This window comes from Ovis canadensis, chromosome 1 (assembly GCF_042477335.2).
Source record: "Ovis canadensis isolate MfBH-ARS-UI-01 breed Bighorn chromosome 1, ARS-UI_OviCan_v2, whole genome shotgun sequence".
Lineage (NCBI taxonomy): Eukaryota > Metazoa > Chordata > Mammalia > Artiodactyla > Bovidae > Ovis > Ovis canadensis.
Genome location: NC_091245.1, coordinates 78,447,792 through 78,464,330, shown reverse-complemented (window position 1 = coordinate 78,464,330; position 16,539 = coordinate 78,447,792). Strand labels below are relative to the sequence as shown.

General features: G+C 39.0%; 1 protein-coding gene across 15 annotated transcripts in view; it reads right to left on the bottom strand.

Moving 5' to 3' along the window:
• Nucleotides 1–16,539, bottom strand: part of CDC14A (cell division cycle 14A) — a 183,866-nt gene that overhangs the window by 68,069 nt on the left and 99,258 nt on the right. For all 15 annotated transcript variants that reach the window (XR_011258734.1, XR_011258736.1, XR_011258733.1 and 12 more), the window contains one exon: nucleotides 7,590–7,677. Coding sequence is in view for 10 of the 15 variants with exons in the window: in XM_069598887.1 (XP_069454988.1) it covers nucleotides 7,590–7,677 (88 nt within the window). In the remaining 5 variants the exon portion in view is untranslated. The remainder of the gene's footprint in view (nucleotides 1–7,589; nucleotides 7,678–16,539) is intronic.

The window sequence follows — 16,539 nt, the reverse complement described above, 5'->3', positions numbered from 1 at the left end:
TTATATGAACATGAAGGGCTGCACTTACTACAGTCGGTGAGCATATATCTTCAAAATCCTCAAAAAAGTGTTTCAAACAAGTTATAACCAACAATGGCAATATCCTCTGACTTCTAAACAACCGTTTGTGGGTGTTTTAACTGTGTTCAGATGCTTCTGATAGGGGACTGGTTTTAGCAATGTGGAGTGTGAGCTGATGGACCAATCAAACAAACCTTCCTCCATCTGGCCGCTAGATGGAGCCCTGGCATCATAAAGCTCAAGCACAGCCCTGGCGCTGACCAAGATTCTCAGAAAGAGGGGTTGTAAAAATGCATCTCTTTCTAGTAGAGCCTGAAGTCAGGCAAGTTGATTCCTCCAGCTCCATTCTTCTTTCTCAAGATTGCTTTGGCTATTCGAGGTTTTTTGTATTTCCATACAAAGCTTGAAATTATTTGTTCTAGTTCTGTGAAAAATGTGGCTGGTAGCTTGATAGGGATTGCATTGAATTTGTAAATTGCTTTGGGTAGTATACTCATTTTCACTATATTGATTCTTCCAATCCATGAACATGGTATATTTCTCCATCTATTAGTGTCCTCTTTGATTTCTTTCATCAGTGTTTTATAGTTTTCTATATATAGGTCTTTAGTTTCTTTAGGTAGATATATTCCTAAGTATTTTATTCTTTTCGTTGCAATGGTGAATGGAATTGTTTCCTTAATTTCTTTTTCTACTTTCTCATTATTCGTGTATAGGAATGCAAGGGATTTCTGTGTGTTGATTTTATATCCTGCAACTTTACTATATTCATTGATTAGCTCTAGTAATTTTCTGGTGGAGTCTTTAGGGTTTTCCATGTAGAGGATCATGTCATCTGCAAACAGTGAGAGTTTTACTTCTTCTTTTCCAATTTGGATTCCTTTTATTTCTTTTTCTGCTCTGATTGCTGTGGCCAAAACTTCCAGAACTATGTTGAATAGTAGCGGTGAAAGTGGACACCCTTGTCTTGTTCCTGACTTTAGGGGAAATGCTTTCAATTTTTCACCATTGAGGATAATGTTTGCTGTGGGTTTGTCATAAATAGCTTTTATTATGTTGAGATATGTTCCTTCTATTCCTGCTTTCTGGAGAGTTTTTATCATAAATGGATGTTGAATTTTGTCAAAGGCCTTCTCTGCATCTATTGAGATAATCATATGGTTTTTATTTTCCAATTTGTTAATGTGGTGAATTACATTGATTGATTTGCGGATATTGAAGAATCCTTGCATCCCTGGGATAAAGCCCACTTGGTCATGATGTATGATCTTTTTAATGTGTTGTTGGATTCTGATTGCTAGAATTTTGTTGAGGATTTTTGCATCTATGTTCATCAGAGATATTGGCCTGTAGTTTTCTTTTTTTGTGACATCTTTGTCAGGTTTTGGTATTAGGGTGATGGTGGCCTCACAGAATGAGTTTGGAAGTTTACCTTCCTCTGCAATTTTCTGGAAGAGTTTGAGGAGGATAGGTGTTAGCTCTTCTCGAAATTTTTGGCAGAATTCAGCTGTGAAGCCATCTGGACCTGGGCTTTTGTTTGCTGGAAGATTTCTGATTACAGTATCAATTTCCGTGCACAGTCATCAAGACAGTATGGTACTGGCACAAAGACAGACATATAGATCAATGGAACAAAATAGAAAGCCCAGAGATAAATCCACACACATATGGACACCTTATCTTTGACAAAGGAGGCAAGAATATACAATGGAGTAAAGACAATCTCTTTAACAAGTGGTGCTGGGAAAACTGGTCAACCACTTGTAAAAGAATGAAACTAGATCACTTTCTAACACCGCACACAAAAATAAACTCAAAATGGATTAAAGATCTAAATGTAAGATCAGAAACTATAAAACTCCTAGAGGAGAACATAGGCAAAACACTCTCAGACATAAATCACAGCAGGATCCTCTATGATCCACCTCCCAGAATGCTGGAAATAAAAGCAAAAATAAACAAATGGGATCTAATTAAAATTAAAAGCTTCTGCACAACAAAGGAAAATATAAGCAAGGTGAAAAGACAGCCATCTGAATGGGAGAAAATAATAGCAAATGAAGCAACTGACAAACAACTAATCTCAAAAATATACAAGCAACTTATGCAGCTCAACTCCAGAAAAATAAACGACCCAATCAAAAAATGGGCCAAAGAACTAAATAGACATTTCTCCAAAGAAGACATACGGATGGCTAACAAACACATGAAAAGATGCTCAACATCACTCATTATTAGAGAAATGCAAATCAAAACCACAATGAGGTACCACTTCACACCAGTCAGAATGGCTGCGATCCAAAAATCTGCAAGCAATAAATGCTGGAGAGGGTGTGGAGAAAAGGGAACCCTCCTACACTGTTGGTGGGAATGCAAACTAGTACAGCCACTATGGAGAACAGTGTGGAGATTCCTTAAAAAATTGCAAATAGAACTACCTTATGACCCAGCAATCCCACTTCTGGGCATACACACCGAGGAAACCAGAATTGAAAGAGACACATGTACCCCAATGTTCATTGCAGCACTGTTTATAATAGCCAGGACATGGAAACAACCTAGATGTCCATCAGCAGATGAATGGATAAGAAAGCTGTGGTACATATACACAATGGAGTATTACTCAGCCGTTAAAAAGAATTCATTTGAATCAGTTCTGATGAGATGGATGAAACTGGAGCCGATTATACAGAGTGAAGTAAGCCAGAAAGAAAAACACCAATACAGTATACTAACACATATATATGGAATTTAGGAAGATGGCAATGACGACCCTGTATGCAAGACAGGGAAAGAGACACAGATGTGTATAACGGACTTTTGGACTCAGAGGGAGAGGGAGAGGGTGGGATGATTTGGGAGAATGACATTCTAACATGTATACTATCATGTGAATTGAATCGCCAGTCTATGTCTGACGCAGGATGCAGCATGCTTGGGGCTGGTGCATGGGGATGACCCAGAAAGATGTTCTGGGGAGGGAGGTGGGAGGGGGGTTCATGTTTGGGAATGCATGTAAGAATTAAAGATTTTAAAATTTAAAAAATAAAAAACTAAAAATTAAAAAAAAAAAAAAAGAATGATACAAGTTCATTCAGGAAGGCCTGCTTATTTCAGATGTTTCATTTAATATTATGTTATTGTTGCTGAAATCTTATAATAAAAATTTCATTAGCTTTAAAAAAATAAAATAAAATAAAAAAACAAAAAAAATAAAAATAAAAAAATAAAATAAAAATGCATCTCTTTCCAGCCCCTCATTTTAAAGTTAGGAAACTTCAGAACAGTGAGGTCAAATGACCAATCTACCCATTCTTTATTAAAAGCTAAAATGGCAATATAGGCAGGCAAATTGGAAAACAATAAAATATGTTTATTAGGTTCTCTAATGATAACACTATAATCAGAGTATCTGCTCTCTAACGACACCTGTTAATGTGCCCAACACTGCGCAAGACACTTCCTAAACAGTCTCTGTTGTGTGTGTGCTCAGTTGCTCAGTCATGCCCGACTCTCTGTGACCCCATGGACTGTGGCTCACCAGGCTACTCTGTCCAGGGGATTTCCCAGGCAAGAATATTGGAGTAGCTTGCCATTTCCTCCTCCAGGGGATCTTTCCCTCTCAGGGATCCAACCCACATCTCTTGTGTCTCCTGCACGAGCAGGCAGATTTTTTTTACCACTGAGGATATCTGTAATCCTCACCAAATGCCTACAGAGTATATCCCACTTTCCCCCTTCTGATACTGAGGGAAGTTGAGGAACTGGTATAAGTTAACACAGCCAGTTAACTGATACAATGGACATGAACTTCGGCAAGCTTTGCGAGATGGTGAAGGACAGAGAGGCCTGGCGAGCTGCTGGGGTCACAGAGTCGGATATAACCAAGCGACTGAACGAGAACAACCATACAGCCAGTTGGGGGCAGAGCCAGGCTTCAACCAGCTCAGGCTCTACACCTTGAGCTTCTCGCCCTAAATGAGCCAGCTGACACTTCAAATTGTTGGGATTCTCTGTTCCAAGCTGTCTTTCTCTGTGCTTTTGACTTTCTTTTTAAGATGGAAATGAGAAGGACATTGCCACCTGAGAATTTGGGGGATTTTTTTTGCAAAAATTTGAAATCGAATTTGTCCTACTGCTATATTAGTCAAGTTTATTAACCAAAAAGGGGGTAGGGTTCCTCCCTTCCAACTCGTCAAAAAAAACGTGAACAACGATGGCCGAAAGGAATTCCTAGTTAGTCTCTGCTGACACAACACACACTTAAGACTGTCATAATGCTTTCTGCCAGATCCCAAGATTTTAGGGCTTCCTTTTACTACATCCTAGCAACAGTTATTTGAGTGTTAATTTCTTAAAAGTATACCTTTTCTAAGTGAAGTCGTTCAGTCGTGTCCAACTCTTTGTGACCCCATGGACTGTAGCCTACCAGGCTCCTCCGTCCATGGGATTCTCCAGGCAAGAGTACTGGAGTGGGTTGCCATTTCCTTCTCCAGGGGACCTTCCCGACCCAGGGATCAAACACAGGTCTCCCGCATTGTAGGCAGACGCTTTACCGTCTGAGCCATACCTTTTCTACTAACAAACCCCCTAAAATGACTTTCAGCCTCCCCAGGAAACACAGGGTTTCTCAACTCAAAAAAGAAAAAAGAATGTGCCAGGATTTCACTGCAACTGGATCAAGTTTACTAATTATATCAAAAAATATCTTAAGTTCAAAAAGGACTCTTTACCTTAAACTAAAACACTTTGCAAAAAATATAATGACACTGTCAGTGACTATCAGATTTTAAAATGGGGATTCTGGTAAAATATCAATATTCTAACAATTACAGCCCTAAATGAAATTGCTCTAGACATAAAAACTGAGAAGTATTACATAAGCAGCACTTTCAGATCTTTTTTTTTTTTCCCCTCGATGTGAGAGGGCACAATATACGTATTCATAAAAGAAAAGATGTATATAGAGTGATGAGTTGACGGTGGTTATTTTTAGATAATATAACTACACGTGACTTTTTATCTAGATAGCTTAAAGTTTCTATAGTGAACATGTTTTTCCTCTGAAGTAAAATAAAGAACACAGAATTTGGAATCAGTGACCTATGTTTGAATTCACACAATGCTACTTTCCAGCTCTGTCAATCTGGGCAAGTTAGGTTACCAAGCCTCCATCTTCTCATCCACAAAATAGATACCACCTGCTCCAGGGAGTGGTTCTGATTATTAAATAGATAAAGTGTGCACAAAAGGCTTAGCACCACTCCTGGCACATAAGCAAATGGTAGCTAATAATTTAAGATTTTTGACAACTAAGAACTGACACATAAAGTATTCATGTCCTTTTACCTTGTGATTCTTCTTCTGAGAATATAGAAAAGAAACTGGGGCTGCAAAAAAGATATATGGACAAGTATGCCACCCACTACAGTTTCTAAAAAGTGAAAAACTGTGAATAACCCAGATCTCATTCAAAAATTAATCAAGTAATTATCAAAACTATGGAATAGTCATTGAATGCATTCATGGAAAATTATAATGAAGATCTACATTTATCATGAAGATTTATCATTATCTATATTTATAATGAAGATCTCCTTGCCATAGAAAGGAGTCTGTGGTATGTTAAGTGAAAAAAGTTGCTATAAGACATCAATCATGTTATAACTCCATGCTGATAAAAAAAAAAGAAATATTGTTGTAAGTCTGTGTGTGTGTGTGTGTGTGTGTGTGTGTGTGTGTATTCTTTAGGGGAAAAAATGTATGCCAAAAACAAAAAAAAAAACAGATAAACAGAAAATTAAAATCCTCAATAATCCCACCAACAACTAGTAAATGTAGAAAACACAGTTACAATTATAGATCACTTTTTATGCTGCTAATATTAGTTCATCTGCATTTTCTTCTTTTTCAAAAATGATAATCAGGCATTACCTCTATAAAAATATTTTAAATGGTTTTTAAAAATTATACTCCTCAGCTTCTCTTTAAGGAAATTTCATTTAAAAATGAAATCCTAAATGGTAAAATTCTTTCAGCTTCATGCAAAATAATCAATCCTGTCTTGAAGACCAACTCTGGAAAAGCAGTTCCCTCAGGCACTTAACAAGTTATTCCTAACAATCCAACAGAACAGAGGTTAATCAGTCAATATCTGGAGTAAAAAAGACTCATGAGCAAATTTGTGAATACGATCTAACTCTGGTTTCAGTACAGTGACCACCTGTTTGTCAGGAGGATTACCCATCCCCAGAGGAAAACCATAATTCAAGCAGAGTTCCCTGGGAGACAGATGATAGGTATGAAATGATAGGCACATGTGTGGAAACACAAACAAATGATCAAATCCAAATGCATGAATAACCATATGCAATGAAACTAGATTTTGGAATAAACAGTTATGAAGATGATGATAATTTAAAGAAGAATAAATCCAGAATAGGGGTTTTAAATTATGTTTCTTTGGAGGACTAGAGTTCCAACTGTAAGACCAGACAGGGGGCAGGGAAAAGATGACTTATTATGTTCAGGGGTGATATTTTTAAATTTTATGTATTTCTCCCATAAATTATTCTTAAACCTTTGGTGCCTATCATTATTTGTGTTCTAGGCAATGTGAGGTTAAAAAAAAAATAAGTAAAATAACATATGCTCATGAGGAAACTCACATAGCCAACCATATTTCATTCAAAAGGCTTATTTTTATTCAATTTATTTATTTTTAATTGAAGAATAATTGCTTTACAGTATTATGTTGGTTTCCGCCAAACATCAACATGAATCAGCCATAGATATACCTATGTCCCTTCCCTCAAGAGGCTTATTTTTAGTCTTTTTTTTTTCCTGAATATGTATGCCTCTGGCTATACAAAGACTGCAAATAAGTAGTTTAACTTTTGTCAGCTGGAAGATTGTTCCTAGTTGTCACAATGGAACTGAACAGTTCAGTGTGGTAACAGGGTTTAGAAGCTATACTCTGGGCTGAAGTACCACCAGTTCTGCATATTACTCTGTGAACTTGGGCAAATTCCCTGCTCATAAGCCTCGGTTTCCTCCTCTGTGAAATGGAGATAGTGCCTACACCACATAGAATTGTGTGTGCACTAAATGAGATGATGCCGTGATTAGCTGGTAACTAGCACACAGTAAGTACTTTATAAACGACACCTATCATCACCATCATCACATTGTTAATTGTGTTGTTCCCAAAAGAATACTGTGATGTGCAACATGCCTCTACCACCAAATAAACCTGAGATCAGCTGATAGAATTCATCAACCTGCTTACTGTTGTGATCAGCTGGTTTCTCAGATTCTTTAATGATTAGGTCAAGGTAAAGTGAACACACTATTAACAGCAACCTACAAATTTGCTAGTTGTAAACAGTGATTATAGTTCCACTTACTAAACTCTAAATTTAACATACTGATTACTACTGTTTGATTTTTTAATTAATAAATATTCTTTGGAGAATATTACCAAAAGAAAGCATTATCTTAGGAAATCAAGAAATGAAAGAAGATGAACTAAAACAAATTTTTGGAGGGTAAAGTAAAGAAAAACCTACCATTTTCAATTTTGCTTTTGGGATGTGGTCCACTAAACGCTAAAAATTTTCCTGGAACAATCCAGTTGAAGTCACCATTTTCAACTCGCTGGGAGGATTTTGTGAGAAAAGAGAAGAAAAATATTTTATAATCCTTATACAATTTAGAAAACCCTTACAAATAAAACTGCTTTTCACTCTATTAGTACTAGACTAACTGGACATATATGAAGACAAAATAATACAGCTTAACAAAAAAATCTGATTCTCAAAATGTTTATGCATTTTTATCTAGAAAAGTTTAGAAAACTTTATTTAAAGTGGAGATACTTTGCTGAAAATAATTTTGTCTCTTGGCTACTCTGCAATGAAAATGAAATGAAAACAAACATTGCTTGTCCTGGCAAGAAATAAAGGCAAAAAACAGAAGACATAAAATACAAGCACTTTCCATGAATATGGTAAACATCCTTTAAACAATGAAAAAAAAAAAAAACCTAAAAATATCTGGGTCATGAGGAACACATCTCCATTTTTTGTTTGTTTTTGTAGGTTGCTATATTTTGTCAGTGCTGATCTTTAAACTGGGAAACAGAAGTCAGGAATGAGAGACAGGCTCATCAAACCATCATGGTATACCACAAACTGGAGACAGCCAGGGTCTACTGCAGGGGCTACAAACCCAAAAGTCATAAGGGTCTGGCAAGAGACATCAGCTCAGTTCAGTCGCTCAGTCACATCTGACTCTTTGCAACCCCATAGACTATAGCATGCCAGGCTTCCCTGTCCATCACCAACTCCCAGAGCTTGCTCACACTCATGTCCATAGAGTCAGTGATGCCATCCAACCATCTCATCCTCTGTTATCCCCTTCTCCTCCTGCCTTCAATCTTTCCCAGCATCAGGGTCTTTGCCAGTGAGTCAGTTCTTCCCATCAGGTGGCCAAAGTACTAGAGCTTCAGCTTCAGTATCAGTCCTTCCAATGAATATTCAGGACTGATTTCCTTTAGGATTGACAGTTTTGACCTCCTTGCAGTCCAAAGGATTCTCAGGAGTCTTCTCCAACACCACAGTTCAAAAGTATCAATTCTTCGGCACTCAGAGTTCTTTATGATCCAACCAACTCTCACATCCTTACATAACTACTGGAAAAACCATAGCTTTGACTCGATGGACCTTTGTCAGCAAAGTAACGTCTCTGCTTTTTAATACGCTGTCTAGGATTATCACAGCTTTTCCTCCAAAGAACAAGCATCTTTTAATTTCATGGCCGCAGTCACCATCTGTAGTGATTTTGGAGCCCAAGGCAGTGGCTTGCTGCAGGGTCAGGAACATGAAATAAATAAGTGGGGAAACAGTAGAAACAGTGTCAGGCTTTATTTTGGGGGGCTCCAGAATCACTGCAGATGGTGACTGCAGCCATGAAATTAAAGGACATTTACTCCTTGGAAGAAAAGTTATGACCAACCTAGATAGTATATTCAAAAGCAGAGACATTACTTTGCTGACCAAGGTCCGTCTAGTCAAGGCTATGGTTTTTCCTGTGGTCATGTATGGATGTGAGAGTTGGACTGTGAAGAAGGCTGAGAGCCAAAGAATTGACACATTTGAACTGTGGTGTTGGAGAAGACTCTTGAGAGTCCCTTGGACTGCAAGGAGATCCAACCAATCCATTCTGAAGGAGATCAGCCCTGGGATTTCTTTGGAAGGAATGATGCTAAAGCTGAAGCTCCAGTACTTTGGCCACCTCATGCGAAGAGTTGACTCACTGGAAAAGACTCTGATGCTGGGAGGGATTGGGGGCAGGAGGAGAAGGGGACGACAGAGGATGAGATGGCTGGATGGCATCACTGACTCGATGGATGTGAGTCTGAGTGAACTCCGGGAGTTGGTGATGGACAGGGAGGCCTGGCGTGCTGCGATTCATGGGGTCGCAAAGAGTCAGACACGACTGAGCGACTGAACTGAACTGAACTGTGCACAAGTCCTTTTGAAGGAGGTCGCCATCACCTTCATTACCCCTACCATAGTTTGGCCTCAGGCCAAACAACGAAAGGGAACACAGCCCTGCCCATCAATAGAAAATTGGATTAAAGATTTACTGAGCATGGCCCCACTCATCAGAACAAGACCCAATTTCCCTCACAGTCAGTCTCTCCAATCAGAGAGCTTCCATAAGCCTCTTATCCTTATCCATTGAGAGAAGACAGAATGAAACCACAATCACAGAAAACTAACCAAACTGATCACATGGACCACAGCCTTGTCTAACTTAATGAAACTATGAGCCATGCTGTGTAGGGCCACCTAAGGTGGACAGATCATGGTGGAGAGTTCTGACCAAACGTGGTCCACTGGAGAAGGGAATGGCAAACCACTTCAGTATTCTTGTCTTGAGAACCCCATGAACAGTATGAAAAGGCAAGAAACATATAAATAGAGGCAAATGCTCCTCAGTCCTAGCCAACTGACCACAGGAAAGTTGATTGAATATGACCGATCTTCCAACTGGATGTTCATGTAAAATCTCTCTATATTTGAAGCATTTTAAATTAAGTTTTTAAATGCTAGTAAACCAAATAAAACACATTAGTGGACTGACTTTAATCAACAGCTCTCAGTCTCTGCTCTACACACTCTAGGACCCTCAGGAAACACCTGAACACCAGGCAAGGGGTCGAGCATCCTCCCACTCCTCCTTTATCTCCTTCACTTTCTTCCCTTCCTGGTGTGCCTCTGAACCCATGGAACACCAGGGCAGGATTGAGGGCACCCAAACTTTGCATGCTACTGGGACACAGTGGTGCAGTGCATCACAAAACATACGTATCTCTTCTTCCCGCAAGCATAGTTTAGCCCACCCCCAGCCCCTACTCCCACCCCACCACCAGGTGCAGCCTCCAGTCTCCAAGCCTCCACCCTCTACAGCACTGCATAGGTACCTGCCCAGGCAGGGAAGGCAGGCAGTTCTCTCTGCCGGGCCAAGGTAATCCATATAAAAGGCTCCGTCCTCCACTACTCGGCACAGACCTCAGTGTGGAGATCTGTGGCAAATACAGTCTGCTCTCTGCTGTAAGAGCTCAGGTGTGCACCTGCAAGCTCAGGTGCCCAGCTGTGTCTGACTCTTTATGATCCCATGGACTGCAGCCCGCCAGGCTCTTCTGTCCATGGAATTTTCCAGGCAAGAATACTAGAGTGAGTTGCCATTTCCGCCTCCAGGGATCTTCCCAGGGACTGAACCCACCTTTCCTGCCTCTCCTGCATTGACAGGCGGATTCTTTACCACTCAGCCATTTAGAGTAATGCCACCAAAGAAATCTGGAGCCTCTACTTTAATTACTTTTACTGCCAATTGGATTTGATTTTCACAAAAACCATAATTTAGGTGTATAATTTTCATGTTTAAAATGCAGATGGTTCTTTCCAGCTATAAATAGTTATAAATGAAACTTTACATGACACCTTGTAAATGTCTGAATTGCATTAATCTAATTATGATAAACATAAAATCTCTATAATGTCCTAAATAAAATCTTAGAGATGCTATGAGAGTTCATGCTAAATTAAATGCCAAGCACTGCTATTTAGAACAATTTGAATAAAGAATCTAATATATAGCTGTTTATGATAATTAAACATTTTCTTATTTAAATAAAGCAGTCAAATTAATGGCCCAATATCCCTCTCAAGTAATTGCTAAGCTTAAAACATTTTAAAAATTCAAAAATAAAGCTATGCCGTAATCACCAAAAGGCTAAAACCAACTATTTATGAACAGTAGAAGAAAACAGGTTTCTATGTTTACTATTCCTATATCCTTGAACAGGAAGTGGGCCTACATAAATACATTGTGCTATGTCTGTTTATTCGGATTATAGACATCTGTTTGGTTAAATAGTAACCTTCTTCAATCAATTATATGGAGAGAGGCAATGGACTCACTCACAGAACCAAAAGAATGTTTCCAAGTCTGCCCACCCAAAAACATTAGATAAACGTTAGATAATACTGAGCTACATTTAGTAGCTTGGATAAGGTTAATGGTGTAAACAGTAAGATTTAGGTCTTAGATCCAAATCTAACAAAAAAAAATTAATAAGAAAATTATAGCTTTTAACTGAGTAATACATTAAACTTACTGGTAAGTTTCCAAAATTAATATCCATGCCTTCTTTCACAGTAGATTATACAAATGTCAATATTTATCAATTATAAAATACTTATGATGACACAAATTGGTTTTTCTAATTAAATGTGTGTGCCTGTGCATACGAGTGTGCACATGTGCACACACGTACACACACGCACTTCCAAGAAACCTAGATCAGACAGGAACTTAGGATACTTTCCAACATTACAACATTTTACAAACTAACACCTAGGCAAAGGTGAAGTGAGAGAATGATTTTACCTCTTCCAATCTAAAACCTACAACCTATGTAGAGAAACCGCAGGTGTTCTTCACTACAAGAAAACCCCAAAATGAAAATCCGAGTTCTTGAAACTGATACATTTATGTGTTAACATTCATGTAACTCTGGGATACTTAAACTTAACAAAAGACTCACCACATTTCTTTGGAATACTCCCGGTGCATTTAATTTGCAAAAAAAAAAAGGAATCAATGTTTCTTACAAAGTAAAAGAAAAACGGCATTAAAACTGAAAAATTTCTTGAATAAGAATTAAATAAAATCTAATTTGATTTGAACACATAGATTTTTACAACTTCTAAGAAGGCATCCCTCTGTTAAGATGGTCACAGTCTCTGAAAAGAATATGGAAAAACATTTGGCCATTTTACCACTATAAAAACAGAGAGTAAAAGAGAAAAAATAGACGTTTGGGTTGACAATTACTGGACTGGTTTCCTTCATCAACAGATGTGTTTTCTAATACAATACAGATAAACAGTTTTTAAGCATGATTCAAAATTCATTAAAATATTTGTTAAGCCTTTATTATGTATCAAGGACTATAATTTGGTGTCATATGTAAAATAAAAAATATTCCCTCTGTTCTCTTAAGGAGTATGAAAACAAGTAACAAATAACATTAATAAGAATAACAGCAAACACATATACACAGGCTCTGCACTAGGCACTACAGGATTACATGCAACTTATTTCCTTAGGGCAACCTTTAAGGTTGGTGTTATTACCATCTCCATTCTACCCATTGCCATAGACTGAATGTTTGTGCCTTCCCAAAATTCACATGTTGAACCCAAATCCCCAGTGGAATGGTATTAGGAAGTGGGACCTTTGGGAGATTAGGCCATGATGATGGAGCCCTTATGAATGGATTAGTGGCCTTATAAGAGACCCCCAGAAAGCTCCCTCTGTGAGGACACGGGGAGGACACAGAAGAATCTGGCCATCTATGAACCAGGAGGAGGGCCATCTCCAGACAACAGTTCTGCTGGTGTCTTGATCTTGGATTTCCCAGCCTCCAGAATTGTGAAAATACATGTCTATTGTTTAAGCCACACCGTCTACAATACTTTGTTACAGCAGCCTGAACTAAGACATTCATTAAAGAAAAAGTTGCCTTAAACTTTGATAAATGCTATCAACACATACATAAGAGGTTTCATGATGGCACAAAGATTCTTTTAAAAATAAAGACAGAACTACAAGGTCTTTTTTTTTTTTTCATTAAAACACCTTCTTATATATCTTTACTTTCTGAAACAATGAAATAGTGTTGACAATATAACTGTATTATACAAACACAAACATGCTGTCATGACTGGCACTTGTGAGCTTAAAGCAAAGTAAATATTTGAGGTTTCTGGTTTAAATTAAGTTGCCTCGCTATTTGGCTTTAAATAATAATCAAACTCTACACCATTACTTTAGATCCTCTTGACCTGCCTTGAACCAGAAATCATATGGCCTAGAGACCAGTAGCATTTCTGGTGGCCAAAGGAAGAGAAAGAACCTGCAAGGCAGCCCGAGACATGTCCAGAGATGGAAGGAAGAGAAAAGCGAGAGACAGAATTTTGAAGCTGAGGAAAGAGAGTTTCTAGAATTAGAGAGTGGCCACAGAGTAAATCAAGTAGGAAGAAGACCAAGTCAACCATTCGGTCTGGCTAACTCTTGCATCAGGCAAGAACAGTTTCAGTTGAATCTTAAGGGTCAACGCAAAACCCATTATCAGTTGAATGAGTAAGTGACAACAAAGTCAAAATTGCTCTTTTTAGAAGTGGAGGTGAAAGGAAGGACAGAGACCAAACAATAGAGAGGAAGGGAAAAAATGGGGAATTTCTTTGACCTCAAGACACTTTACAGATTTAACCAACACAATCTTTGAAGCAGCAATGGGTACAGTGTTTAGTAGATGTGAAAACACTAGGTCCAAGAAGATGAATATTGCTTCCTTAAACTTGTGGTCTTTGGGGGTATAATCAACCCTACAGGACAGCTCTAGGGAAATGCTTCTAAAAGTTCTTTTAATAGTCACCCTGGGAGGCTCACCTCCCTAGTCCCTCCAAGTGTGAGGACATGCTCATATACCTGCATTCTGGAGCTTGCTTTGACAAGAATTCAAAACTACAGTGCCAGAAATTCACGTTTGTTTTTTTTCCCCCCAGTTCTTTCATTCAGACGACAAACCAAGCAGTATTCAGTTCAGTTCAGTTCAGTCGCTCAGTCGTGTCTGACTCTTTGTGAACCCATGAATCACAGCACGCCAGGCCTCCCTGTCCATCACCAACTCCCGGAGTTCACCCAAACTCATGTGCATTGAGTCAGTGATGCCATCCAGCCATCTCATCCTCTGTCGTCCCCTTCTCCTCCTGCCCCCAATCCCTCCCAGCATCAGGGTCTTTTCCAATGAGTCAACTCTTCGCATGAGGTGGCCAAAGTATCAGAGTTTCAGCCTCAGCATTAGTCCTTCCAATGAACACCCAACAAAGGTCCGTCTAGTCAAGGCTATGGTTTTTCCAGTGGTCATGTATGGATGTGAGAGTTGGACTGTGTAGAAAGCTGAGCGCCGAAGCAACATTAGATTGCATTCTAATTTGCTATACAAATTCTAATCGAAAGCAAAGTCTTGAAACCTCATACGTCAGCTGTTCAACAAATATTCCTGCAGTTGACCTGAGGTGACACATTGAGAGATAAGAGTCCTGACAAACTTTATTTTCAAGGTATATACAAAAGGGCAATATTGGGCATCTACCCCGCCCGATCATTTGACAATTTACTTATTAACTGCAATGAAGAATGACATAGTCAACCTGGGGACAGTCTCTGTTCATATATTAAACTAAACTGACATTACATGCTAGCCCTGGTGGAAGATTACAATATCCAGCAATCTGTGTTGCAAATAAGTGTTTTTTTAAAAAAAGAAAATAACAACTCACTCTTGCTTCATAGACTGGCTGGTAATGGAAAAAAAGAAATGTCATTTCAAGAAGTTGCCTATCGTAATCAATAAATTTTCTCCCTGGAGTGTCACTACAAAATCAGAATGGATTCTTAATTAATACGTCTTGCTCATTTGCCATCAAAGAGTAGTTAGTGTTAACAGATAATGTAAAATATCTTGAAATGTGTTATACTCCTGCTTTTAGAACCCATTCGCCCATTTACTCATTAGTTCTTTCACTTCATAAACATTTAATGACAGCCCACTATGAGTATTCTATGCTACTGGGTTACTTATTGATACAAAAATGAGTGAGACACAGTTTTTGACTTCAAGTACCCAGAGTGCAGGGATGTCACAGAGCATCACACAAGGCTATGTGAGAAGAGCAACCACTGAGTTAAGAACAGCTTTGTTGTTTTTGTTGTTTTTCAGTTGCTAAGTCGTGTCCAACTCTTTGGGATTCCATGTACTACAGCAGGTCAGGCTCCTCTGTCCTCCACTATCTCCTGGCGTTTGCTCAAATTCATGTCCATTGAGTCAGTGATGTTATCTAACCATCTCATCCTCTGCCACCCCCTTTCTCCTCCTGCCCTCTATCCCTCCCAGCATCAGGGTCTTTTCCAGTGAGTCAGCTCTTTGCATCAGGTGGCCAAAGTATTGGCGTATGAGCATCAGTCCTTCCAATGAATATTCAGGGTTAATTTCCTTCAGGATTGACTGGTTTGATCTCCTTGCCATCCAAGGCTTAAGACATGCAAATACATAAATACTCTGAGCAGGGGAGAAAAGGTCACAAGGAGGAGGAAGAGGAAACAAGAACATGTGTGAAGGCACAAAAGCATGAAGAAACACTGCCATCCAGGCAGCTATGCAGACTGGGTGTGAGGAGGAAGGCAAAAGGACAAACCCGGGAAGACGGCAAAGCCCACGTCCAGAGGGCTTTCTGTGCTGCACTCGGAGGTATGCATTTCCTCCACACTCTCTCTACCTGAGGGTAGAGCCCATGGAAGACTTAAAGCAGGGGAGTGATATAAGCAGACGTAATTTCTAAAACATGGTCTCTGAGAGTGATGTGGAGACTTGATGGAAGACACCCAAGGACCAAGAAAATCCCAGCCAGTCCCAAGCATTCAGAATCGACTGACACTTTCTCACAGTTCCCAGATGGGCTCCATTGCAATGCAGCCAAGAAAATGTGAAATCACCTTCTAGAAGAGGCGATGATAGCAATAATGATGACTTATGAATTGCTGAATTGCTTGAGTCTCAGAAGCAAAACTTTCCGCATTCAGCCTGTCGTACATCAGCGAAAAATGCTGCATAGACAATCTGAGAAACAAAGATGGAAGCGTGTGGGAAGGGTCAAACGTGAGAACACCTGCAGAATGAGGCGCAAGAATATACGGAATGTATGACGGCAGCTGATAAGAACAGTCTCTAAACCCACCCATGGAGAAACGAAATTCCAGGGTACCTTCTGAAAAAAAATATTGGCCTAGCAAATATACTGAACAAACAGGAAGTACTTAATAAATGTCTGTTCAATAAATTAACTGAAAAGCTACCAAATTGAGGCCATAAAGAATGTGATA